Here is a 13,805-nt window from a genome sequence, read left to right on the forward strand (position 1 = left end):
CCAACCAAAATAATCTACTACTACCAACTACAACCAACCAACCAAAATAATCTACTACTACCAACTACAACAAACCAACCAAAATAATCTACTACTACCAACTACAACCAACCAAAATAATCTACTACTACCAACTACAACAAACCAACCAAAATAATCTACTACTACCAACTACAACAAACCAACCAAAATAATCCCAAAAATTTCTGGCAGGGTATCAATAACCTCCTACACCCTGGATGCTCAAGTACTCCCTCTCCCTCTGGCTCTGATCACAACAATCCCATCCAAATAGCTGACTCATTTAATACTTTTTTTCACTGAAACCATACAATCCCTAGCCAACCAGCTATCCCCTAGCATCCTAGGCTCTGCCACAACCTTTACCAATAATTCTCATCAATTTCATTTTCAGCCAGTGCCCACTTCACTTATCTGTAACCTCATACAGAAACTTAAACCCTCATACAGAAACTTAAACCCACTACTCTCTCTGCTGATAAATTACCTGCAGAATACCTGCAAAAAGCTGCTAAAGTCATAGCCTACCCCATATCCATCCTCATTAACAGAACTATTTCTGAAGGATCTATTCCCCTAATCTGGAAAGTCTCTCACATAATTCCCCTGCATAAGGGCGGTAACTCCAAAGAGTTGTCCAATTATAGGCCCATAGCTATTCTATCTCCTTTGGCAAAAATAATGGAGAAATGTATACACATACAACTGTTAACCTACCTACTCGATCACAATTTATTAGCACCCTGTCAACATGGCTTTAGACCATTTCATAGCACCACCTCTGCTCTCTTATCCTTCACTAACCATATTAACAGCAATCGTAATATTGATACTCTATCCTCAGCTGTTTTTATTGACCTGTCCAAAGCATTTGACATGGTGAATCACCACCTCCTTATAGACACACTCAAAAACCTGTCATTGGACAACCATACTATACAGTGGTTCTAATCATACCTACATAACAGGCTGTACTATGGGAAAATACTTTATCTTCCCACGTCCCAGTCACTCTAGGGGTCCCGCAAGGATCTATATTAGGCCCATTACTCTTCTCCATCTTTACAAATGACCTTCATTCTGTAATTCCTCAAGCTGACTGTATCCAATACGCTGATGACTCCACACTCATATGCGCTGCTGCTTCTCGATCAGAACTTCAGTCACTAACCCAAATGACCTTTAGTACAGTTGAAAACTGGCTCCTACAAAGACGTCTTATCCTTAACCCCAAAAAAACAAAAATGCTACTATTTACCCCCCATCCGCAGAACCTCCCCACTTAACTTTACTATTACTTCAAATGATGGAACTATAATATCTCCTGAACCAACCACCAAACTACTCGGGGTACTAATAGATAACAACTTGTCCTTTGAACCTCACATTAATAACACCATAAAAATAGTAAACAAGAAACTAGGTTCCCTCTATAGAATAAAACCCTTTCTTACACCTCCAGCCGGGGTTACTATTGCTCGTACCCACCTCATCTCTACCTTACTCTATGCCTCCCCTATCTATACCAAAATATGTAGAAGTAGTCTGAGTAAACTTACATCCTCCTACAACAATATTGCCAGATTTGCAGTTGGGTCCTCCTATAGAACTCCTCACTGTATCAATCTGAATCAGTTAGGATGGTTAGAGCTGCCAAATTTAATACTTTTCAATCAATTAATAGTAGCCCATAAGATCCTGTATTTACCTCAAAAAACACCCATACTTACATCCCTAGTCATCCCCTATAATAACCTCAAGACCTTTACACTCCGCTAATAACCTACTTGTACAAATATCAAAATCCAACAACTTAGCTGGTGACACCTTGTTCTCCAATACAGTAGGTAAAGCCTGGAACATCCTTCCAAGCCAGCTAACCTCAATATCCTCTGTCAGCTTATTTAAAAGCAAGCTTAAACCCTACCTCAAATCACACTGGCTATGCCCCCTGTGTTAACCCAGACCAGGTACCTAACTATTAACTAGACTCCCACAATTCCTAGCCTATCATGATCTTGTGTTGTCTCACTATTTTTTAGTGAGCTTAACCTTTCTTAGGATTTTTTTCTCATGTAAATAAGTATATACTGTGGAATGATCAAACACCTTCATATAGTATCACAACCTATGTGTTAAATAACACTAGAAATCCATCCTTGTTTGCTGTTCTTCTATACTCTATCTATTGATCTCTAGTGTTTTTCTTTCTTAGGTTTTTGTGAGACCTTAGTATCTCTTATCATAAATTACTAGGTGTATCTAATTTTGTAATATGTTATAAAGATTTGTACTACACAATTTCTAATACAAATGTATTAGTCTTATTCATCTATTCTTAGATAAATTTTTCCTTTTTCCTACTGAAATATAAAATATATAATCTTAGGCTTGTACTATAATTGTTAAAACTTATGTACCAAATTATACTGTTATTGTCTTTGTCTTGACCTTTTATGTTGTTGTAATTTGTGGAGCTTTTCTCCCCGGGCCTCCACTGAAAATGGACATATATCCAGCTGGACTAGCCCGGTCAACAAATGTAAAATAAAATAAAAATAAATAAAATAAAATGTGTCTTGGAAAGCACCCTGGGATTTCTTGAACCACATCTTCCTATCACCTTGTTGATTCATAGAAAAGGATCTTTGAGTGGTCAGAAGTGTGCACCCATGGTATATAGGGTCTTTCCTGGATAATGTGTCCTTCACCAAACAAAGAAGTGCCATCAGAAGGAGCACTGATGAATAACAACTTAAAGGGCTCTGCAAAATCGTATAAGCACATCCAGGCATGTCTCCTGATGGCAATGCCTGAACCCGCTGCTGTTTAGGTTCCTTCAGCTACATGTGAAGTGAGCCTCTTGGAAGAATTGGAAATAGATTGCAGGATAGCCAACTGAGAAGTCATGGATGACTGGACCTCAGCAGAAACGGATCCCGACAAGGTATTTGACAGTTCCTTAGTCAGATCCCTCTGTAATACTGTAAAATGTGCCAAGTAATTCAACGACTTTAATGCAAAGGTCAGTGATGCATAGACACACTTCCTAAACCTGTCCATTGCCCTCAACTCCCTGCTAGGGGGATGAACAGTAGAACTGTCCTCTGAAAGTTCCTTTTTAGTGGCCGCTTGCCATAACCATGGCATCAATGGGCACACACCCTTACCAGAGGTGCCACTGGTCTACACAGCTGCATTGCATCAATGGTAGAGAAATAAGCTACACCAAGTGTACAACGGAGAAATGCTAGCGACCATATCGAAGAGGTACGCTCGTTACTAAAGTCAAAAAAGGGGAAAGTACTACTAAAGATATGAGTTTAGAAGATACTAATTGTAAGATAGGTAAGGGGAATACAAAACTTACAGAATCCAAGAGAAATTAGACTAGAAATTATGCAATAATAAACTTGTCTGACAAGCGCTCGAGAGTTAAGGAAAACCATGTCTTTCAATGAAAGCAGCAAACAAGATCTGAGGTAACTTAGGGTTTGTGCATTGTAGGTAAGAGAGAAGCTCGAGAATTCTTGGTTGCCACGAGCTTTAGCAACAGCAGAGTTGGATCCGAGGAATTGGATCTGAACCCATCAGTTGAGGATAGAATGAAAATTGACAACATAGATGTAATTTGAACTGCAAAACAAACAAGACAGCTAGGGACAGGCAACAAATACAGAGAACCAATGTCAGATCCTGCAAACAAAATATATCCAGTCCATGATTACAATCTGGCAGAACTTGTTCAAACCACTAAATTTATTGTAAAGTTAAGTGCTTTGTCCTTTCAGTGCAGCACATATAACTTCTTCATAATGACCTCATATTTTACTAGATGTGAAAGATCTCCAGTTGTTTACAAGTCCATATAAAATGGTTAATTTCAATGTATTTAATTGTCTAGAATGACCTGTCTAAAAATATTCCATATGAAGCAATTCATATCAAAAGCCAATAATGTGTAAAACCATTTTAGAAAAAAAACTGATCCATTAAAAAAAAAAAAAAAAAAAACTAAAAAATGAATTACAAAAATATTAAAAAATAAAATCCTAAACGTAGATAATGTTTTAAAATATAATCATATGAACTTTAATGTATACAGTTTTGGAGCTATTTAATGTTAGCTACTCACAATGTCAGAAGACTGTTGTCATTGAGCCCTGGGAGTGTTATTTACCCCTGGCTACCACATTAATTCCTTACGTACTACTTCAGTTTCCCACTGACCACCTCTTACGTGTTTACAGACCTCTTCCAGCACTGTGAACCAGAAGTTACCATAATCATTGCAAGTCAGTGTTCATCTTAATAGTGCATTTTTTTCCATTAGTCCTACTAATGTTTATAAATCCTCTTACTCGACGTTCTGTCCATCTTCCTCTACTGTATGATTTCCAGAAGTTAAAGATGACAATATAAACCAAGCCCCTGCATGCACAATTACATCCGTATGCAAAGATCACTTCGTAGGATTTTTCACTACCGTACTCCTAAGATAAGTTTGCTCTGATGACAGGCAATGCCCACACTTTCTTGTGCCTTTACTAGAACTGGAATATATTTACCCTCTTTTTATTAACATTTTCAAACTTGTTCTTTAAATTCTTTCTTTTTAGTTACTAAAACTAGGCCCATTGCCTATTATACAATGACTGTCCATTAACATTCAAAAACGAACACATTAATTGGTCAGCCCAACCAGAGTGCCCATTGTAAATCGAGAATATACCAACAGTAAAAGTCCAGACACTAAAGTATCATTGAGCGGCCTTACCTTTATATCTCTTGGCATGTGTAGACCTGCATTAGCCTGAAGGAAAGTCTCAAACTGGAATGCATGTCATTTAGTGATTTTGTTCCTCATAAAATTTGTGTTTTGTTTGACAAGTCAATGAGGAACGAAGTCACTAAATAGTGACATGCATTTCAGTTTCAGACTTTCTTTCCTTCAGAAAATGCAACTCCATCCATCTTCAACCCTTTTCCCATTTTTGCACATGGGACTGGGGTGTGTCCCCACAACAGTGACAGAGTCGTCTAGAGCCAAGGTTTATAGTGCAAAATCTTACTAAAAAAAATAAGAGGTGGAGAGGTACTTGGAGAGCAGAAAAAAATACAAGAAAAATCAGGTACTTTCTGCAAAACTAAAAAAACATACCTGATTTTCCTTGTATTTTCCCTGTCTCGCTCATACCTCTAAACTGTCCAGAGTTTACAGCTTTATTTTATTTTCCAAAAAATAAACAAATGCGATCTTCCCATTTCCATTAGCGATTTCCCATTTCCATTGGCGATTTTCCCATTTCCATTACTTGCTTTCCAAAGCAGTGATGTACTGCGTAAACATGGGAACGGAAGTCCCATATGCATGCACAGTACATCAGCAAAGCAGCGGAATCGGGAAATAACATGGAAGAACACCATGGCACCAGTATACAAAGACATTATTTAAGAAAGGTAATTTTTTCTTGAATGTCATTGTATAGTAGCAGTAACCAACTCCTGGGTTTGGTATAATGAAGATTTACCCATGGTTGGTTTAGTTTAATCACTGGGTTTCGCCCTCGTGATTAAATCACACCAACCATGGGTAAATTTTCACTATACCACACCCACGTCATCGGTTATTGCTATAATAACTTATTCAGAATTGATGTCGTTTTTACAAATAATGTTTTTAAAACCCGACTTTGTGTTTTACAACCATCACACTGTTAAAATTGTGACCCTCTATCACAGATGACAGTTTAACTGTACCCCTTGTAACAAGGCTGAGAGTTTTGTCCTTCTCCGTACCATTAGTTCATTTTTTATTTTATCTATAAAATCTATTGAATGTTCTCCATCAGTAAATATTGTCATACATTTTTCACATTCATCTTTAAACACGTTGTCTGATATCAGTTGCCCGTTTATTAGACTTTTTTCTGTACTAAGTGATGTTAACTATCAAAATTAGTGTCTAAAAACATAGGCTTTGTATAAATGCTCTGGAAATCTAATTTCCTTCATAATTGTCATCTCATGGTAACAGAGTACCTTGATACATGATGCATACATTTTAAAAATGAAGTGGTCTTACCAATATATTCTAAAGTTACTCAGCTTTGGCAGGGAATCTCTTTGTAATATATATATGTCATCAAGGAATCTAACATACGAACTCCAAATGGGAGTGTAGGATGAATTAAAAATACATTTCAGTCCCCTGCTTCATGTTAGTAGGTTTGCACAGATGGGGCACACGCTGCTCCAATCACAACTCCTTTTATTGGCTTGTCCCCAAAACCAGCTGTTGGGGTGGGAGACTTGCGTAATGGTTAAGGTTCTTACCGTAGAAACACAAGGTGCAGGGTTTGATTCTCACATGGGGTAATTGGCTAGGCTTAAAATGTCCCACAAAGACAAGTTAGCCTAGTACTAATCTATGAATCTGTTAAAGTAACTGTAATTAGCTGTCAAGTACTTACAAGACAATAAGGCTTCTGAAAACATTTTTAATCTTTCACGGGGGATTGATAAAAACAAGTCAAGAACATTAATACTAAGGAAGGTTATCTAACTATCTTTGACCCTCCAAGAAATCTCATGAATCCTTCAGTCTGTACAGATAGTCATTTAAAAATGGTTAAAGTTTTATATGAATAGTGGTTGCAAATAGTAAAGCTTTGGAACACTGTGCCACAGCTATTGTCTCAAAGTACAATTTAGGCTGTCCTTGATATACTAAGTCAGAGTCTTGTGGGTCCAAGACAAATTCAGGAACGTGCTGTTAATCCTCCCCAGAAGTAGCAAGTCATTCATGTATGAATCAGTATTTCTGCATGCAATGTTTAGCTCATTTGCAGATACTTGCATGTATTTATATCCATGTCATACAAAACGTTTAACATCCTGCTAGAATAACCAATGGTGTCCATCACAGCTGCACCCCTTCTTTCTCGGGTTTCATTATACTAATGGTATTTACCAAGGCATTAAGTAAAGTCTTCTCATCAACTGAAAGACTGCTTTTAACAGACCGCTTCTTACTGTTGACTTGTGAAAAGGATTTGTAAAGAGTATTTGTTTTGAGTAAATGTACCAGAGGATGCTGTGGTGGGTCAAAAGTACGGTTTCTTAAACACACTTTCAACTCTAGAATTGGTTTTAGAGTTGCTTCTAGCTTTTCCTTTGAGAAGCCCTCAGGATGTTAAAAGTGATTCTGAACTTTGTACAGTTGCACTGCTAACTTAAAAATACTAGTATTTGTGATAAGAATGAGTTGTATGGGTGACCCTTCCAGTACAGCCAGCCCTGGGTCAATGGGGTGCTATGGGTGACCCTTCCAGTACAGCCAGCCCTGGGTCAATGGGGTGCTGTGGGTGACCCTTCCACTACAGCCAGCCCTGGATGAATGGGGTACTGTGGGTGACCCTTCCACTACAGCCAACCCTGGGTCAATGGGGTGCTGTGGGTGACACTTCCACTACAGCCAGCCCAGGATGAATGGGGTGCCATGGGTGATCCACTACAGCCAGCGCTTAAACAGTTTTTGCTGCATGAAAGCCCCAGATTCTGATTTGTGATATTTACTTTTGAGGTGTGTCCTCTCTCTGTACTGTACCAGTATAGGAAAACTGTTCCTTTACAAAAAAAAAAAGTCTCAGCATGATATCATTTAAGACCCGTTACCAACACCCTTTGTATTGTCCACACTGTCCCATCTCCCTGTACTGTCCACACTGTCCATGTCCTCACACTGTCCACATTGTCCCATCTGCTCATACTGTTCGCACTGTCCAACCTTCCTCGTACTGTCCGCACTGCCCCATCTCTCTGTACTGCCGGCACTGTCCCATCTTCTCATACTGTCCATACTCTCCACACTTCCATCTCCTCGTACTGTCGGCACTGTCCCATCTCCTCATACTGTCCATAATCTCCACACTACCCATCTCCTCGTACTGTCCACACTGTCCCATCTCCTCGTACTGTCCATACTCTCCACACTGTCCCATCTCCTCGTACTGTCAGCACTGTCCCCCATCTCCTCATACTGTCCATACTCTCCACACTGTCCCATCTCCTCGTACTGTCCATACTCTCCACACTGTCCCATCTCCTTGTACTGTTGGCACTGTTCCCCATCTCCACACTGCCCATCTCCTCGTACTGTCGGCACTGTCCCATCTCCTCGTACTGTCGGCACTGTCCCCCATCTCCTCGTACTGTCGGCACTGTCCCATCTCCTCATACTGTCCATACTCTCCATGCTGCCCATCTCCTCGTACTGCCCGCACTCTCCACACTGTCCCATCTCCTCGCAGTGTTCGCACTGTTCATCTCCTTGTACTGTCCGCACTCTCTACACTGTCCCATCTCCCCATACTGTCCACACTCTCTACACTGTCCCATCTCCCCATACTGTCCGCACTCTCCACACTGTCCCATCTCCTCGTACTGTCTGCACTGTCCCATATCCCCATACTGTCTGCACTCTCCACACTGTTCCATCTCCCCATACTGTCCGCACTCTCCACACTGTTCCATCTCCCCATACTGTCCGCACTCTCCACACTGTTCCATCTCCCCATACTGTCTGCACTCTCCACACTGTTCCATCTCCCCATATTGTCCGCACTCTCCACACTGTTCCATCTCCCCATACTGTCCGCACTCTCCACACTGTTCCATCTCCCCATACTGTCCACACTGTCACATTTCCCTATTTGACTACAACACAGAGACCTTAATAAAAGAAGTTTTGCAGTTGACTGCCCCACCCTGCATCCCTTGAGTTGAGAGCGTTGCCCCTAGACACACCCCTGAACTGCCTATATTACTTCTGAAGCTATGCCACCTCAAAGGAGAGGGAAAGAGTTATTCCCTTTTTCTCTGAGTTGGTGCAGTCTTAAAGGTAGTATGTTTAGTGATCAGAGTTGGGAGCAAAGCTCTGCACATTAGAAGTACAAGTAGAAGAGCCCCTCCCCTGTAAATTGAGACCCTTCTTCTTCGTATCATGTATGGCAACAGTCTCGGCAGTGACCATGTCCTTTGTGTAGATTAGGTGTGACCGTTATTATCTTCAGTGGGTCAAAGTAGCCCCTAAATCTGTTTACGTATATATCCAGTGACACATCACTGCCGGACGTTGCAACAACTAAATGCAGAGCTTTCTCACCAGCATATTTGTTGCATTTTCCTCACCTGCATGTTTTCTTCTGAAATTTGCCCTCCCTTCTTGTCCTGCCTTTAATCTCACTGTGTTGTAAACAGTTATGGGTATGGCCAGTTTAGGTATGTAAAATGTCTATCTAAAGGTGAGTATATGTATGCTTGTTGTTTATATCCCATGTTCCAAAAACTCTCTTTACTGATGCTTGCAGTTATGTTATCATTCAGGTGCACAGAAAATGAATGTACTTTTGAAGTAAAGTATGTTATTTTTTGATTTTTACACTAGATTTGATCAAAGACGTGTTGTCTCTGGATGAGAAGATTAACGATCTTGCACATGAGTTGTACCAGCAGAGATCTCTTCTCGTCATGGGCCGAGGATATAACTTTGCCACCTGCCTGGAAGGAGCTCTGGTAAGAATTGCCTCGTGAAACACCTGTGTAGGCAAAGCAGTAGAACAAGACTATTTAGGCACAGTTGCCACTTTTTTTTTTCCCTATTTTTGATACAATACTGGTAGGCTTGTGCTAAATATGCCATTATATGAACTTAAGTGACCGCATAGGATAGGATAAGCAGATGGGTCAAGTCACTAGGAACTGTTAAGGTCATGGGTAGTCACTAGGTATGCAGTCACAGAGACCATTAAGGAGCCTGTCATAGTTTCCCCAATTGTCCTGGAGCATTGTTTGGTTAAGTGACTTTCTCTGAGTCCCATAGTAGTTGACTGGAGGCTGATGGACTCGAACCCTGGTCACAGGAGACAGCTTATTAGCCTTAATTCTCTGTACTGTTGCACTGAAGTGTGTACAATATTTGGACAGCAGCGCATAATAAAACCTAGAGCGAGGGCAAAAGGCACTAACATAATTGTATGATTAAAGAAAGCCGTGTTAGCTCGGTGAGTGGAGAGTAATATACATGTGAGTAAGGAAAGTTGTCCACTGTCATGGCCAAATATCTCCCAGTCATTAAGAAACACCTCAGGACTCCTCAGAAAAGAAGCCACTGGCCTAATGGAACTAACCTGGTTAACCGGGGTAGATAAAAATAAAAAAAAAATACCACCTGAAGTGTATTGCTTTTTGTTGAGTTTAGTTTTCACAGAAAGTTGTCCTGTAGCAAAACCATTTATTATGTAGCTGTTTGCCCGACTTGCAGTGAACAGAGACTAGAAAAAAAAATACATGGGCTGACAAACACTATATTAATAACACAGAAAATGGATTTGCCAAACTATGAAAACTTAAAATAGTGAAGTTTGAAATGCTCATAGTTTCTCCAAAAAAACAGAGGTAATGTCTTGGGAAATGTAACATTTGTATAAAATGGTTAATTTATGCTGCAGTTTTTTCAGCAAGGATCTAAAGGCACGCAAGTGGTGTACAGTGTGTGAAGAGAAAATTTAGTGTTGTGACGTTCAGAAAACAGAGGAGAGGAGTTGTGAAAGGACAGGCCATCAGAATAGCAAAGATGACGTCATATTCCGATTTACAACAGGACTTTTGTACCTTAAAATTGATGTTCTTAGAGGATGTAGTGACAAACATCCTGAATGTGGTTATTGAAAGATGGGGGGGGTCAAATACATACCTATACTGGGTAAGAAAGTTACAGAGGACCTTCCTACTACGGACTCTGGTAATAACCCTTTGGTCAACACTTGTAACCACACCCAGGCATGTGTAATACAACATAGTCCATTTTACAGACATTAGAAATATAATGGACAAATAATGGACAAAACATGGAGTGTATTTAAGGCTGACAACGAAGTATTTAAGAGGGTGGGAGATAGACCCACTTTTTCTACTAAAGTGAGTAGAAATTTAAAAACTATACTGGAGGGTAAACAGGTTTGCAGGGATGAAAATGTGGAAGTAGGGACAAAAAATTGTGGTAACTGCAGTCAATGTAGGTTCATTATAAGAGACACAGTTATCACATTACCCAATTATTCACACAGTAAAATTATTTTTAGAAGGGGAAATTGCTCTAAAAAGAATAGTGTACCTGGCTGTGTGCAACACATGCCTTGGTTTTTACATAGGCAAAACTGAGAGGGCATTTAAAACCAGGATACATGAACACACATATGATATAAAAAATGAAAAAGACACTACTGCCGTCTTTAGACACAGCATAGTATGCCCGAATTTTACTGGATTTAAATTTGGTATTGTGGACAAAGTACAGATTAATCCTAGGGGTTGTGACTGGAAAAACATTCTGAATAAAAGAGATGATGTGGCAATTGCGTTTGGCAGCCAACATCTTCCCTGGTGTGAATGATTTTATTTCCATCACCCCAGCCCTAAAAGAGAAAGCAGTTCAAGTTTGACTAGTGGGGCACCACACTATATATTTTACAGTGTTGATACTGATTATTGTCTTTTGTATTATTTCTACTTTTTAAGATACATTTTTATTTTTGAATGGTATTTATATTGACATTTAGTACGTTTATTATACTGGGAAACTACTATGCAGTACATATATTATTGGCACATTTTAACTTTTTACTATTTCTACTATTATACATTAGGTAACCTCGAATAATGTTTTAACAGATTTATATTTTCTTCAAGAATTTTCATTCAGGGATTCTTGTTATGATGATTTTGATTGACATTTTTGTAACCTACCAGGTTTGGCTATATTGTATTTAAGTAGGGTTTGTGCATATTTTTAACTGTTCTGATGTAGTCAACTTCATGTTGATAAAAGCTCTTAACCTTTAGAGCACCTTGGATTTGAGATTATGGTTGTATAATAAACTATTAGTACCAACGTTTTGGGTATCTTTGTCATTTCAGGTGCTGTTCTTGGTTACTAGTGTGTTTTTTCAGCACCTTCCACATTTTTTTCGGTACATTCAAAAAACAAACGGCAAGCTGGCTTGTTAGTTGAGATAGAGAGACAGGCACTGTATTTGTTCTGCTTGTTCCCATCCTGTTACCTACAGGTATAGCAGTGACACATTATCTGAGCAGCCCTATAAAGTACTAATTTCCAAATAAAGAGATGTCAGGAAGCAGTTTTGAGAGCCCTACTTTCATTTTTAACCTATGAACCTATCCTCATTAGAACTCAAGAAAAATCTTGATGAGTGGATGGGAAATAGGAAATGCACCCCGGGGATCACTTCTGTGGCTCTGCTCAACAGGGGCAAGGAAATTAACTTTTTTGGGTGGCGTAATCAGGGAACCTTATTGGCTAGGCTTACTTAGGCCCTTGGGCTGATAGCTTAGTACCTACCTATGAACCACCTATGAAATACCCTACGTTTCAAGGCAGGACCTCTGCACTTCCCTTTGGCTTATCCACTGCTCCCAGAGTTTTCACAAAATGTCTGGCTCCTGCCATTGCTTTTTGCAGACAAAGAAATATTCAAATTTACCCAAACTTAGACGACTGCTTGAGTCAGGCAGACAGTCAGGAAAAGCTGTTACAGCACCTGACTTTTGTAAAGTACCTACTGACTTCCCTGGGGTATACTATCAATGAAAAGAAATCAAAACTAGTCCCCACACAAAAAATTGTATTCCTGGGAGCAAGCCTGGACAAAGCATCCCAGATGGCATTCCTTACACCAGAAAAACAGGCCTACCTGACAGGCTACTTCTCTCAACTAGCCACCAGAACCCAGTTATCCGCAAGGAAAATCCTGCAAGCTCTGGGGTTCATGGCCTCCTGCATTCTACTCATTCCACATGCCAGACTGCATATGAGGAAACTACAGTGGTACCTAATAAGCCTTTGGTGTCAATAGTCTCAAGACCTGGAAACTCTACAAATGATACCTTGTCTAAGGAATGATTTTCTTTGGTGGGCAGATCCTCACCACACACTCATCAGACTATGCCTGAGGTGCACACCTGGATGGCAGGTGCTTTCAGGGCCATTGGAGCGCAAATCAAATACATTTGCACATCAGCCAAAAAGAGATGCTAGCTGTTCAGCATGCCCTGACAGCTTTCAGACCCCTACTATCCCCAAGGTCTCTACTGATCAAAACAGACAACACCACAGTGATGTGGTATATCAACAACCAAGGAGGGGACTCGCTCTTATCCTCTCTGCAGGCTCGCCATGACCCTTTGGCACACGGTGTCAGCCATGCAGCTACACCTGCTAGCACAATTCCTGCCAGGCTGCCTAAACTCTCTGGTAGACAACTTAAGCAGCGACCTGCTAGACCCACACAAGTGGCAGCTAGACCACACAGCCTTCACTCTTGTAACCCGGAAATGAGGCCCCCCGAAGATGGACCTCTTTGCCTCCCACTCCAATCATCAGTTCAGCAAATTCTGCACCAGGGAACCTCACAGCAAGCCCTGGAAAATGGATGCTCTATCCTTCCAGTGGATAAACCTCTTGGTCTATGCATTTCCCCCTCTACCGCTCATTTCAAGGGTACTGCTCAAAAAGAGGGCAGAAAAACAGAGGGCAATCCTGATTGCCCCAGATTGGCCATGCCAGCACTGGTACCCACTCCTGCGCAACCTGTCACCCTTGCCACAATGGCACCTACCTCGGATCCCAACACTCTTGACCCAGAGGAATGGAGATTTCATGCATCCCCAGTTGTAGACCCTCAACCTGGCAGCCTGGCTTATTC

The 13,805-nt window shown here is 40.5% G+C and overlaps 1 protein-coding gene across 1 annotated transcript in view; it reads left to right on the forward strand.

Annotated features, from left to right (window-relative positions):
* GFPT2 (glutamine-fructose-6-phosphate transaminase 2) overlaps nucleotides 1-13,805 on the forward strand; it is a 250,752-nt gene that overhangs the window by 175,059 nt on the left and 61,888 nt on the right. Inside the window, exon 16 of the mRNA XM_044068937.1 lies at nucleotides 9,470-9,597. Coding sequence (XP_043924872.1) covers nucleotides 9,470-9,597 — 128 coding nt within the window. The remainder of the gene's footprint in view (nucleotides 1-9,469; nucleotides 9,598-13,805) is intronic.

Source organism: Protopterus annectens, chromosome 4.part0 (assembly GCF_019279795.1).
Source record: "Protopterus annectens isolate FY-2018-M chromosome 4.part0, PAN1.0, whole genome shotgun sequence".
Classification (NCBI taxonomy): Eukaryota; Metazoa; Chordata; order Ceratodontiformes; family Protopteridae; genus Protopterus; species Protopterus annectens.